At 42.3% G+C, this 19149-nt stretch overlaps 2 protein-coding genes across 2 annotated transcripts in view; both read left to right on the top strand.

Moving 5' to 3' along the window:
* Positions 1-118: 118 nt before the first annotated feature.
* LOC110840730 (putative cytochrome P450 304a1) lies at positions 119-9801 on the top strand. Its single transcript, XM_087346819.1, has 9 exons — positions 119-533; positions 1962-2210; positions 2861-3024; positions 3146-3418; positions 5062-5179; positions 5289-5469; positions 6251-6368; positions 6448-6589; positions 7818-9801. Exons 1-9 carry the CDS (start codon positions 443-445, stop codon positions 8000-8002), a joined length of 1521 nt encoding a protein of 506 aa, XP_087202945.1. The 5' UTR covers positions 119-442; the 3' UTR covers positions 8003-9801.
* Positions 9802-11287: 1486 nt separating this feature from the next.
* Positions 11288-19149, top strand: part of LOC110829614 (aminopeptidase N) — a 33245-nt gene continuing 25383 nt past the window's right edge. The window contains exons 1-7 of the mRNA XM_087346816.1: positions 11288-11639; positions 13521-13649; positions 14235-14566; positions 15259-15414; positions 15684-15992; positions 16648-16831; positions 17422-17578. Coding sequence (XP_087202942.1) covers positions 11613-11639; positions 13521-13649; positions 14235-14566; positions 15259-15414; positions 15684-15992; positions 16648-16831; positions 17422-17578 — 1294 coding nt within the window. The 5' untranslated portion in view covers positions 11288-11612. The remainder of the gene's footprint in view (positions 11640-13520; positions 13650-14234; positions 14567-15258; positions 15415-15683; positions 15993-16647; positions 16832-17421; positions 17579-19149) is intronic.

The raw sequence follows: 19149 nt of genomic DNA, 5'->3' as shown, positions 1-19149 counted from the left end.
CATCATGCCACAAGGGCACATAATCATATTTTCTCGATAAGACTCACTTCGTATATGAACAGAAAATAATACGACGTATTTGATACCAGAAGGGCCTAAAACTGCTCTTGCTTTACGGACATTTACAGTCAGTTGCATTAGTGCGTAGGGAAACTAATAAAGTACATCTGTCAAAACAGATAGGCCAAGGATTGTAGATTCCTGGCAGTAAATCTTTGTATTGATAAGCTCTTCTGGCGGGATGACCTTTAAGTAGAAAGGCAAATTCGTTCCTTCCTCCTCGGATCACGTAATTCCGAATGACGAAGATGGATTTTAGATAACTCGATCCAATCAGAATCAAAACCTCAGTGAACCATGATTTAAATTCGCATATATTTCTGAAAATTGAGTTAAGTCAGTCATTTGTGTCCTACATTTGAACCGTTCTAGAATCAGCGTGATGGCGCTGGTACTGCTTCTGATCGTCGTTTGTTTGGCCCTGTTTTACATTTACAGGTTAACCAACCAGCGGCCACCAAACTTCCCACCAGGTACAAGCTTATATAAATGTAGTAAATACACGTCTTAGACTATTCGCGGCTATTAAAATTACTAACACATTTATGAAACACTTGAGGAATCGAAATGTTTCGGCCTATATGAACCATCGTCAGGGATTATAACTACTTGTATTATTACAGTACCCCACAGTAGCTACTTATGATTCTTGATGGTCAGAAGTTAGTGTATACACATAACAATACGAATATTACATTAATCAGATAAGTAAAGTAATAACATTTAAATTTGCCTCCATAACGAAGAAAACTATACAAGATTATATATTATAATAGGCTTAACTCACATGTCCATTAGTACATGTTTGCCGGCTATGGATGAGTCAATTTGTTATTAACCTTACTTCTTCGTGCTTCTCAGTTAAGTCAGTTTTAAAGTCGAATGCATTATCTGACGGCCTCTCTCATGTAATGCATAATTCGGTATGGAAATCTGTAAGTTTAACCCAGGTCTTGGCAGCTTTGATAAATTCGATCGTGGCTTCGAATCCCGGTCAAGGCATGGATGATTGCCAACGAACTTCTTTGACGTGCTGTTCTGTGCAGGCAGAGGCCTTGCGACGTGGGGGATCCACCGACCAAGGAGTCCTGCGAAATGTGTAATCTGACTGAAAATTTCATAAGCAATTTTGTATTTGGAGAGACCGCGAGGTTTAAACCTCAAGAGTGAGTTTATCAATTTAGCGAGTAGCTCAGATGAGATGGGTTTTTTTGTTTTCACTAAAGTTTCAGTAGTGTCAACACTACCGCACTGAAATATCCCGCAGACACTCGGAATAAAACTTCCTCTCATTACAAGGATACCGACTGTCACTCATTACAACTGACTGGCATAAGGAGAAGCCATGAAATGTATTACGCATTTTAAACCGACTGCAGCGGCAAGGCAAAGAGACTTTTTGTTTTCTGTGTAAACATGAGGGAAAGATTTTAGAAAAAAGGAAATTAATTGCCTTGCTGTAAAACTCTGTGCGTATCTACAAGTCATGAGTAATGCAGAATAATTAATCGTAACTCGACTCCTGATATTTGGGTCTCGATTAATTTGTAAACATCAACACATGATTCTGGTAAACAAAAGTCGTCAGGAATAAAAAAAAAGTTATTGGCTGTATGGATCAGAGTCTTTCTTGAGAAGCAGACCATCAAACGGTTTCTCCCAAAGAATTTTTATACCATCATGAGAGAAAAAGTATTTTATTTTCTGAGATCACAAATCTTGGACGCCGGATAATACTCCTAACCTGTGGAATCCAGTCAGCATAATTTTCTTAAGTGAGGTGATCATTTAAGAAGACCATAGGGAAATAAGATGTGAAATAACTTGAGTAAGCTGGCCCAGTGACGGATCGAACTGCTTCTTCATCAGCTGTTCTGTAATGACTCTCAACTCTCCTTCAGGTCCGCCTCGCCTGCCTGTGTGGGGAAGTTACTGGTTCGTGCTGCTGAACAATTTCAAGTTCACTCACATAGGCTTCCACAAACTGGCACAGAAATACCGTACCAAGATCATGGGTCTGTACCTCGGACCCTTCCTTACAGTAGTCGTCAATGACTACCAGAACATCAAGCACGTGCTCACGCGACCGGAGTTCCAGGGAAGGGTCAAGGTTCCCGTCTTTGACATGCGCACGTACAACAAGAACCTGGGTGAGCGTCATTAAATCGACAAGAGGTGTCAGCACATTTCTCCACCTTTTACCTTTAACTTTATTTCACTCCTCTCGAATCATTGGTACAGATCTGAGGCTAGCTCGAGTAGCTAGCTGGTAATTTAAGTACTGCACTGAATACATTCAAAAATTATTTCTTTTATTACGAATATTGAAGGCTCTTTTACTGAGTGACTTTGGTCAGATTTGAATTGTGCCATTACAAGCATTTCCGTTGCGTATCCTACAAAGAGCCATTTCGAGACATTTAATATGAATTTTAAGTAATATTTGACTGACCGGGGCCGAAACAAAATTTGACTCTACTAACTGCTTTGCGCATGCACCAAAATGTATCACATAATCCTGGAAACGATTATGCCGGCCTCCACATCATGCTTTCATTTTATTTAGTTAGTTTGAAGAACGGTGAACACGAAGTTGACACAAACGAAAAAAATACTGTCGGTATAATTAAACTATAAACAATTTTTTTTTGGAGACGTAAATTGTAAACTAAGGACAGAATCGCGTGCCCTCTCATTGATCCAAACCGCAACTTATTTATTAAATTTCATACAAGGCAATAGTGACCTTGACGTGTCCAGTCGTTCACTGAATCTGAAGCTCTCCTTTTACGTGCCCCAGGAATAATTCTTACGGACGACGTGTTCTGGGAGGAGCAGAGACGCTTCGCTTTAAGGCACATGCGAGATTTTGGTTTCGGAAGGCGATCTGCTCAACTAGAAGACATCGGGAAGGAAGAGATACAGGACTTGCTGGATCTTCTTAATGAGCGGCGCGAGAGCAAGGTAACAGAACGTGAAGCAGTTCCCGTTTTGGGAAGCTGATAGCCGCTATCTGATCAAAAATTCCTCCGTCTTTTGTGGGACTCAGATGCTTTGGAGTAAAACCAACTCCTGTCTTTTTCAGGACATTTTCTCAGACGGCCTTGCTCTGGTACCTGACATCTTCCACGCCACATTCTTCAATGCGATATGGTTCATTATAACTGGACAGCGCTTTCCCACCAAGGATCACGACAAACTACTACGCTTCACTCGACAAGCGTTACGCTTCCAGAAAAGTGTCGACGTCACAGGAAATGCCCTTGCGCAGACGCCGTGGATTAGACACCTCATTCCCTACTACAGCGGGTTCACAGACGTCATTCAGGCGACTCGGAACATGCTCAAGTACATGGAGGTAATCCTGCTGAACAAAACACTGGCTGCATTGTTGAAAAAACGTGGGTTTGAGAGTTCTCATGTCGTTTCAATGCTGTTGATATCACCGAATCCAGTCTTGGTCCGTACGTTTCTTTATTCAGATACAACAGGCATGGCCAACAAACAACAGTTAATTTTCACATCACCATTGAAAGAACACATTCTATCGCTTCTGCACTACAGGCCAAGGAGCGCGGACAACATAGCCAGAATTGCTTCCTACAGATGCTTCGGGTGGGACGAACTCTTACGAAGATTAACGAAAGGAAACTTGCTACGTCGCCCAAGGACACTCGCTGCCTGCGGTCCGGTCTCCTGCTTCGCCACGCGCCATGTTTATAGAGATGACAATATTCACAATCCTTATTAATCAAATTAACTATTTATGCATGTATTCTTTTGTTTTCGTTTCACAACTACGGAAGCAATGCTCCCTTGCTCTCATGCACGGCACGCCACAGCTTCCATGTGATTAAGGCAGATGCAGACAGTGTGTCTGGTCCCTTGGTGAGTGCGTAAACTTTTCCGCTTTAATCGGTCCCTCAGTATTCACGAACAGACGCCACACTACAGCCGTCTTCACGAGCGACGAAGAAGAATTCGCACTCTAATTCGACCGCTGTTGTCAGTGCAACAGACCGCTCAAGTCTTGTTCGTAAAATTCGGGGTGTCACACCTCTAGGGTTTTGATGACCCAAATAACACATTTAACGAAGAGCACAATTTCTGAAGCTGCTTAATATGTAATTCCCTTCATCCTCCTGTTACTTCATTACTCTTCAGTCCAGATATTCTCAGCAACTCCCTGTTCTCATACACACTACCTCCACGTTCATCTCGAAAAACATTAAAATTTGCCACGAACATTCATTTCTTCTCTTGTCGCTGGACAGCATCACTCGTAAATCTGACACGACAGGGCCGCTTCAGCATTAGTTTTCTTCAAAGTTCAGCAGTTGATTGGGTTGATATCAGGGTGATTTTCTGATGTTTGTTACAATGGATGACTCTCTAGAGAAACATCATATTTGATATCATCCATTGTCTAAGGATTAGTTGATCATTATATCTCAGAGTTGGATCTTCTTTTATCTTCAAGGGGTTGGACCATCCAACCAGCCATATGAAGGGAAGTACACAGTCCTATGGCAGTGCCTAATACATTCACTGCCACACAAAATGTTACAAATGAGAGGTTAGCTTTCTGGAATCATGCTCAGGAGGTTGCCAATTAATACTGGGTCTGAATACTCAAAATCAAGACTTTCCTCATCACCTCAGGTCAAATTATAGACATTACATTAAACTAGATCATGAATATTTCCTTCTATATTGTTTAAAATTTTGATATTAGTTAATCTCATATCATTCGAGGCTATTAAATCTGAGCCAATGGCAAAGTAGTGAAATCAGCCAAAAATGAACATTCCCATAGATCACAAATGTCTTTCTCTACTCTTTAACAACCAATTTCCATAATCATCCCCCTATCTTCCTCAGGATAACATCAGCGTTAGGGCTCTTGTCCAGAACTTGTTGCTGTTATCTCATTTGTTTTAATATAAATGTCATCATGCATGACAGGCAAAACGCCGGTCACCCGAATAATGAATGTTGCAGGAAGCAGTGATGGAGCATAAGGCAACATATTCTGAAGACTACGCGCGCGATTTCATAGATATCTTCCTCAAGGAGATGAAGAGACGCGCTGAGACTGCAGAACACTCCTCCTTCTCAGGTGAGTTTCATCATCTTATATTATGAACGAGGCAGATAACAGAATCTCAAGGACATTGGCTGTGAGACTAGACAAGTTTTTAGAGTTTCTTGAATTGATTCCCTTCTAGAGGAGCAGCTTCAAGTAGTGGGCCTTGACTTCCTACTCCCCGCTTCCACCACAGCGACAGCCACCCTCACATTTGCAATGGCCTTCTTAATAAATTACCCTGAGGCACAGACCAAGATGCAGCAGGAGCTGGATGGCGTAGTAGGACGTGACCGCCTGCCCACCCTGGATGACAGGGCAAGGTCAGTAGACGCAGTGATTGTTGCAACTACCAAAGCATGCATATAATAAAACTATTGGCTATTCTGCGATCTAGAGAACATGACCACAAATCCAAACTGTGCATTAGGAAACAGCCCAACTTGACAAGAGGCATGTTCGACCCTCTTGGAGAGTGCAGTAGACACAAAATCCATGGCTTTGCAAATTCATAACCACCTAAATTGGACAATCAAGTTGATAATCTGATACCCCAGTTAAGTGTCGCATATTACTCAGATCGGTGTTTGATGTCATCTTCACTTACGCTCTCACATAAGATTACTTTGTTCCTTTTCAATCCGTAATAAATTCTTTGGGCTAATTCATCTAAATAAAAAGGCACAATTTGAAGTAGCACACTTGATTACACACTCCGTTTACTCTTTCGATGAATTTCTGATCTTCAGAAATAAGCCGATCTGTTCATTAACTTTCCTTGCCCTCATGTGAAATTCCCTAATATTATGTACTGTTGTGATAATTTGTACAATATGTTTAGAATTAGCATGAGTATTTACCCCCACTAATGTCATCCGACTAACTTGTAGATCGATGCAATGTAATAAATATGTATGTATGTTTGTCTGCATGTACACGTCTGTGTGCGCGCGTAATATTTTACTATCAGCCCTGTTTTCTCATCCATAGTTTACATACTGAGACTATCACATACTGCAATACCTACCCATTGCATGGTTTACGTAGATTTGAGTGACTGTGTTATAACACCAAATGCAACTTAATATCAAGCTTAATGCACAGGTTACCATATAATGAAGCCTTCATACGAGAGGTGATGCGTAAGGAGACATTAGTTCCACTATCGTTGCTGCATAGAGCCACGGAGGACACAGAGCTTGGTGGCTACAACATCCCCAAGGTCAGTTAATATATGTATCTTAGCAAAGTGCATATTTAAATCAAATGCGAACTTATTAATTAGAAGTTATTTATTGCAGGATACAATAATGATTGTGAACCTGTGGAGCTTCCATAATGATCCTGATTTCTGGGGTGATCCTGAGGCATTCCGCCCCGAGAGATTTCTGGATGAAAGGGGGCAGCTGCTTAAGAAGGACTACTCCTTGCCTTTTTCAGCAGGTGTGTGCCGCCATATTGCTTAATACAATCAAGCATAAAAATATAAAACCACATTGACCACTCTTCATGACTGTATCTTTGAAAAATGAGAGCGTAATTTTTCTTTTTGGCTGTCATGTAACATTACAGTATCAATTTTGATGATTGACAGGACTGTGATAATTACTTTAAAGTCATGCCTTGAGCTGTGTGTTACTTCCTGAATTAAAGTGAAGACATAATCAGTCACATGCCAGTCCATCCATAGGGTTGCTACAAAACATAAGAAACGTCTGACTAGGTCCTGATAATGTCTGATGAATCAAAGGTGAAGCACCCAAGACTGAGTTACCGTTCCACATCTTATGCCTGTCACACAGCAAAGTGATCAGTCACACAAAACATGTGATCCAATAATAATGATATATGTCCTTGCCCACGTGTCAGATATAATTTAATTGAAGAGACAGATTGTGTGGTTTACAAATTTTTGGGATTTAATTTGCCTGTTGGAATGGAACAGGCCTTAGAAATCATACGCAGCACACTAGTATCCATCAGAACGTTGATGGTGAGATGTTAAACTAAGAATAGTGTGAAAAGAGGATACTGGTTGCACCCACTTCACTAAATAAAATATTATCAACCGTGATATACTGAGAAGAAAGATGTTTTTTCTTACGGTAAACATCACAAGATAGATGTGTGGCTGTAGTCTGAGAATGTAAGTGAACAGACAGATCTCTTGTGTCACATTTTGCATTTCACTTATCACATTTTGTGTGTCTTATCACCTTGGTGATTCATTCATCTCAGACGTCAGTTTACTTTAATCACCTGCTGAGAGTTAATTTATTTTGGGCATTAACCTAATGTGATAGAACTCTAGCCGCATTTTTTAGACATCTTTGAATATCGAAATCTTCCATGAATACGGGCCCACAAGATCCTTTTGAAAACATTTTGTTTCTTCACAAAAATGTATTTCTCATTAAACAGCTTCTCAATTATATTAATGCAAATCGAAGGACTGGTCAGGACATACATTGTGCATGAGATAAATGGCATGGCACGGATACAAGGATAATATTAAAATGGATCTGGGGCAAATATGATGTGAGGATGATGAGTGGATCATCTGTTTCGTTGGAAAGTGAGGATTTTATTATTCAGGTGAGTAATTGTAGTTAAGGCCTATAAATGTTGACACTTGACTTCCTAAAACTGCATTGTGCTTTCTTGTCACCAGGTAAGCGTCTGTGTGCTGGTGAGACATTTGCCCGCCAATTCATCTTCCTGATTCTGTCAGCACTGCTGCAGAACTTTACTGTGAAGGGTGCCCAAGGAAAACCGCTGCCCAGCACAGATCCTGATCTGCCAGGTATTATTGTCACAAAGAAGGATATGTGGGTACGGTTTGAGCCCAGGTCTTAAAGTTTCAATACACGAATCTGTAAGAAAGACTTCCAGTGGATATGCAGATGCCCTCAGGAAGCAATATAATGCGAGGACAAGGAACATGACATCTTGTCACACCAATGTTTTGTGACACACAAATTGGAATAACCGCAAATCTGTAACCCATTAGATCAAGGACGTCTTATACAGAATTGCTCCGAAGAGTTAAGAGAGAGAAGATGTTAGTTTTGTGAACGTGTGCAGAAGAGGAGCTCATGGACGTTGGTAGTGATAAAATATGATGTGGGAAGTTGTTCCTCTTTTCGTTTTGATGTTCACATTCTGATATATTTTGTTGTTCTTTCCCCGAATATGCTGAAGACAATGTCTTTGGGTGCCTCATGCAAACCTCATCTTTCATTCCTAATCTAAACACTTCCTGAACTAAACCACTACAAAACAATAATATCACGATTCATTCTATTGCAAATATAAAATTTAATTAATAACACCAATTCAAACACACTAACAATGAAGATAAAATGGAAATAATTTCAAAACACGTGACAAATATGTAAAGCGTTTCGCTGAAATGACCTGATTTGCAGGAAGATGGCTGCTTGAGCTTATATTGTCAACTGCACCCAATCTAACTAACTTGGTATTGGTGTGAGAAGCACAACATTTAATTTGTTACGTGGCTGTATTTGGCTCCAAGGAGAGTTGGAGAGAGGAGGGATTGCGTTCTCAGTGCAGCAATTTTAAATAAAAGGAAAACTGCAACCTAACCTTAACTGAACGCTGACATTTAAGTGGTTGCTTGACTACACAACCTGTTTAATAACCAACAAATCAAAATAAAATAAAATTTGTAAATTTCGGTATCCCATATGATCAAAATAAATCTCATTAAATAAAGTATAATATTCCAAATGTATCCAAACATCATACACTAACCTACTTTAACTGATTTGCACATCATCTCAAATCGATTCCACACTCACGAATCACACTCTGGCCTGATAATGGAGACAGCAAGGAGCTCTGAAACGTCGGATAACTTCTACCAGACTGCACAGCACTACAATCCAGACGACAGCCATCTTCGGACTCACCGCCTTGAAAACCTCAAATCCTACAAGATATGCCTCCCCTTGTAGCAGACGACGCCATCAATGGTCTGCAACAGCTCGCTCTGGTTGTCGATGCGGAAGACGAGAGCGTTCGATGACTGAAGGGAATCCACAGAGAACAAGTGCAAGAAGGCGGTAGGTTAACCACGTCACGTGGGGTGAATCCCCACGTGTGGTCAACCTGCTTAAGGAGTAGGCTATAATTTTTAACTTGGGCGTGTATTTGCATATTTCTATATTACATATTCAGGAGAGACGAAAAGGTTACGTACTCAAGACTGCTGAATGACTACAAATTAGGCATATTTACACCGACTGAACACATCGACAGGTAGGCTAGAAATCGAAAGGACAACATAATAACAATTAATGCACTCACAATATCCTAAACTGTGGCTGAAATTATTAAAGTGTCAGTTGTTACACTGGACAAGGGGCAACTTGCGTTGGTAAATGACTACATTTTATTTTTTATCATGAAAGATAGTACGAACATACAAAAGGAAGACTAACAGAGATAATACAAGTTTGGAAACTTTTAAGTTAGCAGCTGATGAAATCTCTTCTGGAAGAATCTCGTTAAGGCAAAATGCTAATACATGGTGAAAATGTTTGAAGTTTGTTTCTGCAATTAATTGTTAATTGGTATAGTGCCTGTAATTAATTGCTTAATAAAGGTAAATTGTTCCTTCTGTTTACTAATACAGTGTGTTGTAACAACTAGCACCATAACAGGGCACATTGTTACAAAACGCATTCTCTTAAATAAAAAAAATTGTGATGAAAGAAAAATGAATAGGCCTTTGAAAAAATGTTTTTAATATAGCCAAATAGTAGTAGTACCTAAAGCCATAATTGCTAACTTTGTAAATTTTAAGAGTAAATGTCCAAAATTCGTAATTGAAAATTGTAACAACTAGCCCCAGTCTCCCCTACAAACTCGCTTAGTGTAAATATGACGGGTTCACAGCTGGTTTCTGAGAGTAGGGCACGTCCATAACGGTGCACGTCGTGCTCAGTTGTAATGCGGGCGGAAGGATAACTGCTCATGTAACTAGGAGCAAGCTAATAAACCAATTAAAGATGCAATTAACTACTGACAGAAACAGAGTAATGGACTATCTAACTAATGATGAAAATAAACAACCAACCAAGTTATTAACTACAGCAACCATCACAACGTAGCTAACGGGACTTCAATGCAAGATTTCAATCTGGAATCGAGAACTGGATGTTCCCTTGGGGTATTTTTTATTTGTGTAAGTTCCTGCAACGCAGATAATGAACTACGATTGCTTCCCTCATCCTGTCATTCCACAATAAGAAAAGAAGTTGAAACAGAGTTCAGGAACGAAGTAACTAACTGAGAAGTCAGCCAGCAATCCTGACAAAATACTTCCTAGATACAAAACTTTATTGTTCAAAATCTTTAATATCAATGCCAGCTACTTCACTCGTACTGAGTTAGTTCAGCCCAGTTCACGTTCGTAAACAGATATTCTTGTGAACAACAAATTCTGGGGATCATCTTTCTTTAAATGCTTCGATCTGAAAATATTTACACATTATATAAACTAGTCGTGTACAACCTGTAACACCTACCTCCTGCTACAGGTTACGTTGGTAAGCTGGATTACCATCAAAATTTTCTTTGAACTTCAGCATATCTAATACGCAAACGTAAAATAAATCTCGAATATTTACACCAGTTTTGTCATATTAATACTATAATTGGTTACTTATTATTTATTTAGTGTTCTGTCTGACGACAGGTCCATATGAACAGGATCCTTCCATCCTTTTCTGGGATTGGGACCTGTTCATATACGTTCTTGGCAGATGATCCAGAAGTGGTTTGCCATTGCCTTCTTCTGTGTGTGAATGGAGTAATTGTTGGGATGCCACGGAGGAAAACTCCGTGTTGCCTAGACCACGGCCTTGCCCAACACAAGTTATAAATTCGGGCACCGCCGGGAATCGAACCCGAGACCCCAGGATTACAAGGCCAGCGTTCTAACAGCTAGACCACCTCATCTTATTATTATTTAGTGTTCTGTCTGGCGACAGGTCCATATGAACAGGATCCTTCCATCCTTTTCTCGGACTGGGACCTGTTCATATACGTTCTTGGCAGATGATCCAGAAGTGGTTTGCCATTGCCTTCTTCTGTGTGTGAATGGAGTAATTGTTGGGATGCCACGGAGGAAAACTCCGTGTTGCCTAGACCACGGCCTTGCCCAACACATGTTATAAATTCGTGTATTTCATAAGCACTCGGCTCAGTTACTGGTCGCATCGATTTAAATTCTTCACGATTTTCCCCCGTTAATCCGAGGCGAATTCCAGTATAGGGTATTGAATTAGACGAAGATGCATCCAGCTTCCTGGACACGAGTACCGATTCCTTAACCTTGCAGCAGTGGCACTGTGGTCAGAGACACAGTAAGGTGTGTTACTCGTACCAGTTCTCGCAGTGACCGTCACCTCAGGAGGCTCGTTGCAGTGACCACAGCATGGCGTTTCTACTGTTGCACGCTGCGGTAAGTGACAGTACATCTCAGACTCGTTAATTCGTCTACGTAACATTTAAGAATTTCGCAAAGAAACCACACCTCCCCAATACAAAGAAAACATTATTAATGTTGTGTAAAGAAATACTATTTACTGTGAGGTTACAGCAATTAACACTCCCGATCGAATTGTATTCAACTGAAACCGCCAAAAATGTTTCAACACGGGCTGTGTTTTTGTGTTCCACCATCCTGTGAATCTGGTGGGTAATTCAGCCAACAAGACTTTTTACTTAGAGCCACGGTTGTCTGTTGTGGGTACACACGCCGTTATGAGGACCTGTGACGAACGCGTATCGGAGGAATAAGTGCACCGCCTCGTTCTAAGTATCGAGCACCAAACTCCGCATAGGAAGGCCATATAAAATATTAAGAATAGTTGGACTCCCACATCGTGGGTACTGGGGTGATAACGGTTGGAGAGTGAAGGTGATCTCTGACCTCCTTGTAATGTCTATTTCACCAATGCGTGCAGCTTGCCTCTACGTTCCATATATAACTTCATGACGTGATAAATAATAGACATTGTTGTAACTATTCATGTGAAGGTGGACACCATTTTGACAAGTGACCTCCAACGTGAGATGTAATGAAACCCATATTGCTTGTCTAGTTGGTATTAATTTTTAAGTTATGTACTTTAGGTTATATGGTTTTGTAATCTTATGAGTTCTTTTATTTTGAGTGTGATGTGTTGTTTTGTTGTGTCTTATTGTTTTGTTCTGTGTCATTGTTTTGTTGTGTCTTATTGTTTTTGTTGTCTCATTGTTTTGTTGTGTCTTAAGTTTTGTTGTGTCTTATTGTTTTGTTCTGTGTCATTGTTTTGTTGTGTCTTATTGTTTTTGTTGTGTCTCATTGTTTTGTTCTGTCTCATTGTTTTGTTGTGTCTTATTGTTTTGTTGTGTCTTATTGTTTTTTGTGTCTTCTGTTTTGTTGTCTTATTGTTTTTTGTTGTGTCTTATTGTTTTGTTGTGTCTTATTGTTTTTGTTGTGTCTTATTGTTTTTGTTGTGTCTTATTGTTTTGTTCTGTCTCATTGTTTTGTTGTGTCTTATTATAGTACCACTGCCACCGGGTAAAAACCCATTTGCAGTCAATAATAAATAAATAAAAACAGTTCCTCGAGCGTGCGAGCCTCTATTTGAGCAACATATTATACTCTAGACAGTGGTGATGTCCTGTATATGGTTACAAAATATTTACTGAAGACTAACGCCTTTGGCGAAGAATCTCTGATTGAGTTTTGCGTCAAGTCTGCGTCATACTGAACTGATATGAAACAAAATTAGATTCGTCAAGCAAGTGTTAAGTGTGGAACCCCTATATCAAGTTTGAACTAAATCCATTCCGTTGTTCGGACATTCAGACCGACGGACCCGACTTCGCTGATAGTTGTACGTATAAAATCTGACATTGCTAAGAGTTTTGAGTGTGTTACGCGTACACGTTAGGAAATTCTGGCAACTCTTAGAAAGCGACAGCCATCGAGACGTCACCCAACGCTCTGAATGTACAGACATATCTCGGAGATATTGCGGGTTCGGTTCCAGACCACCGAAATAAAGCGAGTCACACTAATTTTTTGGTTTCCCAGTGCATATATAAAAGTTATATTTACACTATACTGTAGTCTATTAGAGTGCAATAGCATTATGTCTAAAAAAAATGCGAAAATTACCAAAATGTGACATAGAGACACGAAGTGAGCACATGCTGTTCGAAAAATGGCGCCGATAGACTTGCCCGACGCAGAGTTGCCACAAACCTCCAACTTGTAAAAAAACGCAATATCTGCGAAGCGCAATATAACGAGGTATTCCTGTATAATGAGTCATTACGTATCTTTCCGTAGGCAATGGTGATGGCACGAACTGCAACAGCTGAGACCGATTTCCGCCTGTCACGAGCCGTTCTGCCTACACACTACAGGCTGGACCTACAACCTCACTTTCAGGACGACAACTTCAGCGTGTACGGACAGGTAAGTGGTCCCAGTATCGTTGGAAATGCCGTAAGCAGAATCCAGTTCAGGCAGGGACGGGGGGTGGGGGACAACTCCAACGTTTGCCAAGGAAACGTATTAAAATAAGCCAAGACCACTTCCTCCTCCTTACACACATACTCAACATTTATAATCGTTCAAGCTTGTCATTAAAACTAAGTGTCAGGTTTTGAACTGGATTCTGTTGGCTCAAGAAGGAGTCCAGTGGCGAGTGCACGTGAATGCGAACGTGTTCTAACCGAACAATATCTAACTCAAAATAACCTAACCTAACCCAACTTCACCCAGTGAAGAGCCCTCGCCCAAACAGAAAACGTCCATAAGGCGTATACGCCTCTTCTGGGGGTCCGACCCACAAGAGGCTCACTGCCTCATCCAGTGAACGAGAACAATTTTGGAATGCCACATCTCATCCGAATCACTTCAGCGGATAATCTTGAATCCAGGTGAATTATGCGGACAGATCTTCAGACAATTCATTTCACTCGCATCGTGCAAAGATCACAACGTACAGCGAATACTCAGACTTGCCAACGAAGAACCTGTCATGCTTGTGGTCCTCAGGTGTGGATCGACGTTCAGGTGAAGGAGGAGTCCAGTCAGGTCACCCTGCACAGCAGCAAACTGCAGATCCTCAAGGCCACAGTGATTCCCCTGACGAACAACGAGACGCTCGAGTCGCTGGCCTTCGCTGGCGACGGGCTGCAGGACTTCAGCTCCCACGCCGACCAGGGTAACAGTGTGCTGCAGGACGCCGAACGGGGTACTGTTACGATGCCGGCCCTTCTGAGGGCCGGGGGGCGCTACCGTCTGTATTTTCGGTACAAGAGCCGCCTTTCCGACACATTCACCGGATTCTACAAGGTCTCCTATAATGACAGCCACAACGAGACCAGGTGGGTCTACGGACAAGACCTAGAAGCATACAATTTTATAACTGCCTTGATTTGTCTGGAATATTGATTTCGTCCTCTGAGAGGGGCCGCAGCAGTTCAGAACGAAAGCATACTGACTCGACCAAGTGGTAGATGACCGGAGTCCGATTCCCGGCATGGGGAGAATTTTTGTTTTCGCAGCCATGTTAGGGACGCCTTCAGGTTCCTCCCCAACTGGTATTTAGTAACCAGACGCTCAATCTCCAGCGTAAACCGGCCGGAGCGTGAAGCTGACCAATCAAATTTAGAGCGGACGTTAAGAATGCCTAAATGTATACCTCCATCCTGCCACATGTGTTCGTGGCGGATTGCTTAATTTGGAACTAGACTAACGTTCCATTGTCATGTACCCGAAGGGCAAAATAAATTTCTTCACGCAAAAGAACTTGCTTTTCTGAAATCATCGGAAATACGTATTTTTTCCTTTGAGTCCAGCAGCTAACCACTAGTCCACCGAGGGCGACACTATCGGTTACTAACTCATGAATGCAAGTTCTAATGTTACCAAGTGCCTTATTGTCACAATTGGTTCACGAGGGTAGGCGAGATAAAAATTTTCCCGTACATCCTTTTGTAAGTAACTGTCCGTGCCCAGACAGACTGATTGACACATTCTTGCGTTCATGTCACCGAAAATGCATCGTCTGTTGCAGGTGGCTGGCCTCCACGACTTTCGAGCCGAACGAAGCGCACCGGGCCTTTCCCTGTTTCGACGAGCCTGAGTTCAAGGCCCGCTACCAGGTGAACCTGGCGAATCGCCAAGATATGGTGGCCTTGTCCAACATGCCTCGACGCTCCGTGCAAAATATGTGCGTGAGTGTGCTCAGAATATTCCAAGGCACCATTCGATTCTCCTTCATTTGACCACCCTCATGATATTTGGTGAGGATTCCAAATTATGAAACTCCTTGGTGTGTATTAGGACCCATCCCTCTGCCACGTGTCCTCCTTTAGGTCCAAATATCATCCTCCGGATTCCGATTGCCTCCGGCCAATGTGTTTTTCAGTCCCGTTAGAATTGAGCTCGATTTCCTGTACACCTGATCGTAACACAGCCCGTACCAACTGTGTGCTGCAGGACTGGGGTACAGGGCTGGGTGTGGAACCGCTTCGATGAGACACCGCCTATGTCCACATACCTGGTGGCTTTCTTCGTGGGGTTCCTGGACTCACGCGGGACCCAGACGGCAAACGGAACGCCGTTCCGTGTGTGGGCGCGACCCGAGGTGATGGCACAGACACAGTACGCGCTGGAAATCGGACCGCGCATAATCGACTTCTTCAGCAGCCTCCTGGAGGTCCCTGAGCCGCTGCCCAAACACGACGTAATAGCGCTGCCGCACTTTATAGCCGGTGCACTCGAGAACTGGGGCCTCATCTCCTTTGGGTAAGTACCATGTTAGCTCCCCAACTCGCAGACATTTCAAAGTTAAATATATTTAAGCCGATCCTTGCAGTAGAGTCAATGGTCCTTCGGCCTCGTATTCGGAACGGTACGAGTTCGAAAGTCGACCCTAAAATCGGCTATTGGCCTGTGGATTAGTTTGGTCGTGTCAGACTAATACCGGGACTGTACGTTGGTACACAAGACGTGACCACTTCCTCCCGCAACAAAACGATTTCAAACTGATAGATCACCTTAACTCAGACGGTGCATGACTTCTCGTCTCTCCTACTTTCCGTTCAACTCCATTTCCGCAACCATTCGTTATTATAATTTTCGTAATACGTGGTTTGAGTCTTAGTTCGTTTGACGACATTGTGTCTACCGTAAAACTTAGGTAATTTCACGTCGAATGAGAAACTGAAAGAGTTGCTGCTTATGACTGAGGACTGTGCCTATGCCAAGACTTATTTAACGACACCTTGTAAACTCCACCGGCTATAAATATGCATATATACTGTAATGATTATTGTTAAGTGATGGGTTAACAGCAATCTGACTTATTTTGATCAAATGCTTCAGCGTTTTTCTGAGACATGTTAGGAGAAAATCCACCGAAAAGCCTCTGACGAGAGAGTTTGTTCCCTTGGGCTCGCAGGGAGAGAAACTTGTTGCACGAAGCCGGTGTGTCGCCAGAGTCCAGGAGGCAGCAGGTAGCCCATATTTTGGCCCATGAGCTGGCGCACTCCTGGTTCGGGAACATGGTGACGGCGCGCTGGTGGAAGGAGATTTGGCTCAGCGAGGGTTTTGCAACCTATTTTTCCGCGCTCGGAGCAAACCACGTAAGTTTCGTATGAAATGTAAGGTTTCTGTGTCAGTTTTGGTTTTCTGGGTTGCAACGCCGTTTGGAATTGTAGATAGATATCAACGTTTGCGAGGAAAACATAACGCCTCCATCTTCAGGGCTCAAGACGACGTTAACACCCAGGAGACCAACATATTCCTACGCTCAGCGTCTGCACAAAAACTGCGGCAGTGCCAGAAGAATGACGAGCCAAGGCCGGCAGACAACATGGCTGTCTTCCTGAGACAGTTCAATCCGGTTCACATCCTGAAAACCTGTTTCCTCGACGATCATTACTGTCTGAAACCCAGCTGGTGCCAGGATAAAATTAAGAATAAAACAAAAAAAGATTCAAACGCCGGCTTGCTACCGAGCTACGACTCTTACTTTGTTTATCTTGCCTACTACGAAGTATGGAGTTTCAGTTAATAACATACGCCCTATTACCTCCGGGACCAGAGTCACCCTGAACGAGTCCTTTCAGTCGGTGTAAACAGGTCTAAATTCTTCTCGTCTCTCCTGTAATCGTAACGTCGAAATAGCCCCATGTAGCCCCGAGATAAACATTATTATCTACTTCTACTGCAGGTCGACCCCACCTGGGATACATTGTCTGTGACGTCGGTGACCGCTCTCCTGCGGGTGTTCTCGGTGGATTCCCTGCAGTCATCGCATTCTCTCACCTTCCCCATCGACCACCAGACCGAGCTGCGACAAATCTTCGATGACGTCACCTACTATAAAGGTAGGCATGTCGACATTTTAAACTTTTATTAATGGATATTTATTTTATTTATTTAGTGTTCTGTCTGACGACAGGTCCATATGAACAGGATCCTTCCATCCTTTTCTCGGACTGGGACCTGTTCATATACGTTCTTGGCAGATGATCCAGAAGTGGTTTGCCATTGCCTTCTTCTGTGTGTGAATGGAGTAATTGTTGGGATGCCACGGAGGAAAACTACGTGTTGCCTAGACCACGGCCTTGCCCAACACAAGTTATAAATTAGAACCCGAGACCCCAGGATTACAAGGCCTTAAGAAATTATGGGAATTATTTTAATCACAACCACAGCTGTCCGTTGTGAACGTAGGCGGGCCGAGGGTGATGTTGACCACTTTGCGTCATCTGTCCTCATGGTATGAGATGTTTAAATTCGTAGGACCACATTGGCCGTGCGCGCACAGGTGCGGTAGACATACAAAGCAGAATGAACTTCTGTCGGTTGAGGCAGGGGCTTTTGCCGCCACTTGAGATAAGATACCTCGTGGATGCAGGGCATCATGCAAAACAGCATTTAAAACAACGCAAGAATACTGAAAATTGGTTACTCTTACGTGTCAGAAAAGCTCCTGTATTAGTTTCTAAGTTGCTGAAGTGTCAATGGCGTGGCCATAATCGAGAGAACAAAGCACGATGAACGCGTTCACCTTGTCTTCGGCCATTCAACAACGAGGGTAATTCCCCAATCGCCCCAACCATGAAGAACTGCGTTCTTCTCTGTAGTTGGTTTAGGAAATTCACACGTGCAATAATTTCTGTTATGTGGGGGACACGAATAGTTGATTGCGGCCTCTGAAGACATTAATGACGAAAGGTCTTGACAGTGGCTGCAGCTCATTTTAGCGGGCTCAAGTTTCTCCGATACGTAATTTCATTGGTTAAAAAAATTCACTATCCTGGATAATTACCAACAATTGGTAGCTACATACTTCGAGCACGTTGTCCACACCTGAACATCCCTCGTAGCTTCAAGATGTTACGTTACAGCAGAATACTCAAGCATGAACTGGGCTTATTGCAAACAATATCTCACAGTGGCCGAAAAATAACTTCAAGCTTCAACTTAAACACTGAAGGACGGGAAGGGAAGATTGAAAGGGCGGCAAGGAAGGGTCTGAGCATGTTTCGTGTAACTGTGAAGAAATGTTCCCTCTTAACTTCATAAACTGACCTTTTCACGACAATGTATTTTGTGAATCAAAGGAACGATAAACACCACCGATATGGGGACACGCCTTAACAAACCATCACTTCCTCCACAGCCCGAACGTAATAATTTCACACCATACAGTGCATTTCTCCCCTCCCGCCCAAGCCCGTATTTGTATTGGTTTTCCAGGATCAGAGTTGTGTTGCGGATACTGCATGCCACCGCTTAAAAACAACCAATTAAAGTGTATACAGTAGACAACAAATTCGATTATTTCACTCTAGAACCCAGGCTGACCCTTCATGTTTCAAATATTAAAATTACGGGAGAAACTCTTCTTCCTGTTGGGTAAATACAGTATTCAAATCCATTTAAAATTCAA

Source organism: Zootermopsis nevadensis, unplaced genomic scaffold (assembly GCF_977971745.1).
Source record: "Zootermopsis nevadensis isolate Lab colony 2312 unplaced genomic scaffold, Znev_1.0 Znev_ptg000010l, whole genome shotgun sequence".
Classification (NCBI taxonomy): Eukaryota; Metazoa; Arthropoda; class Insecta; order Blattodea; family Termopsidae; genus Zootermopsis; species Zootermopsis nevadensis.
This window is presented reverse-complemented; position numbering and strand designations above follow the sequence as displayed.

Bases quoted from the DNA above. Each gene is read 5' to 3' on its own strand.
- LOC110840730 (XM_087346819.1), top strand. From the start codon at position 443: ATGGCGCTGGTACTGCTTCTGATCGTCGTTTGTTTGGCCCTGTTTTAC. The intron at 2,211-2,860 runs GTGAGCGTCATT...TACGTGCCCCAG, and splicing joins CACGTACAACAAGAACCTGG to GAATAATTCTTACGGACGAC. The intron at 6,590-7,817 runs GTGTGTGCCGCC...TCTTGTCACCAG, and splicing joins CTCCTTGCCTTTTTCAGCAG to GTAAGCGTCTGTGTGCTGGT.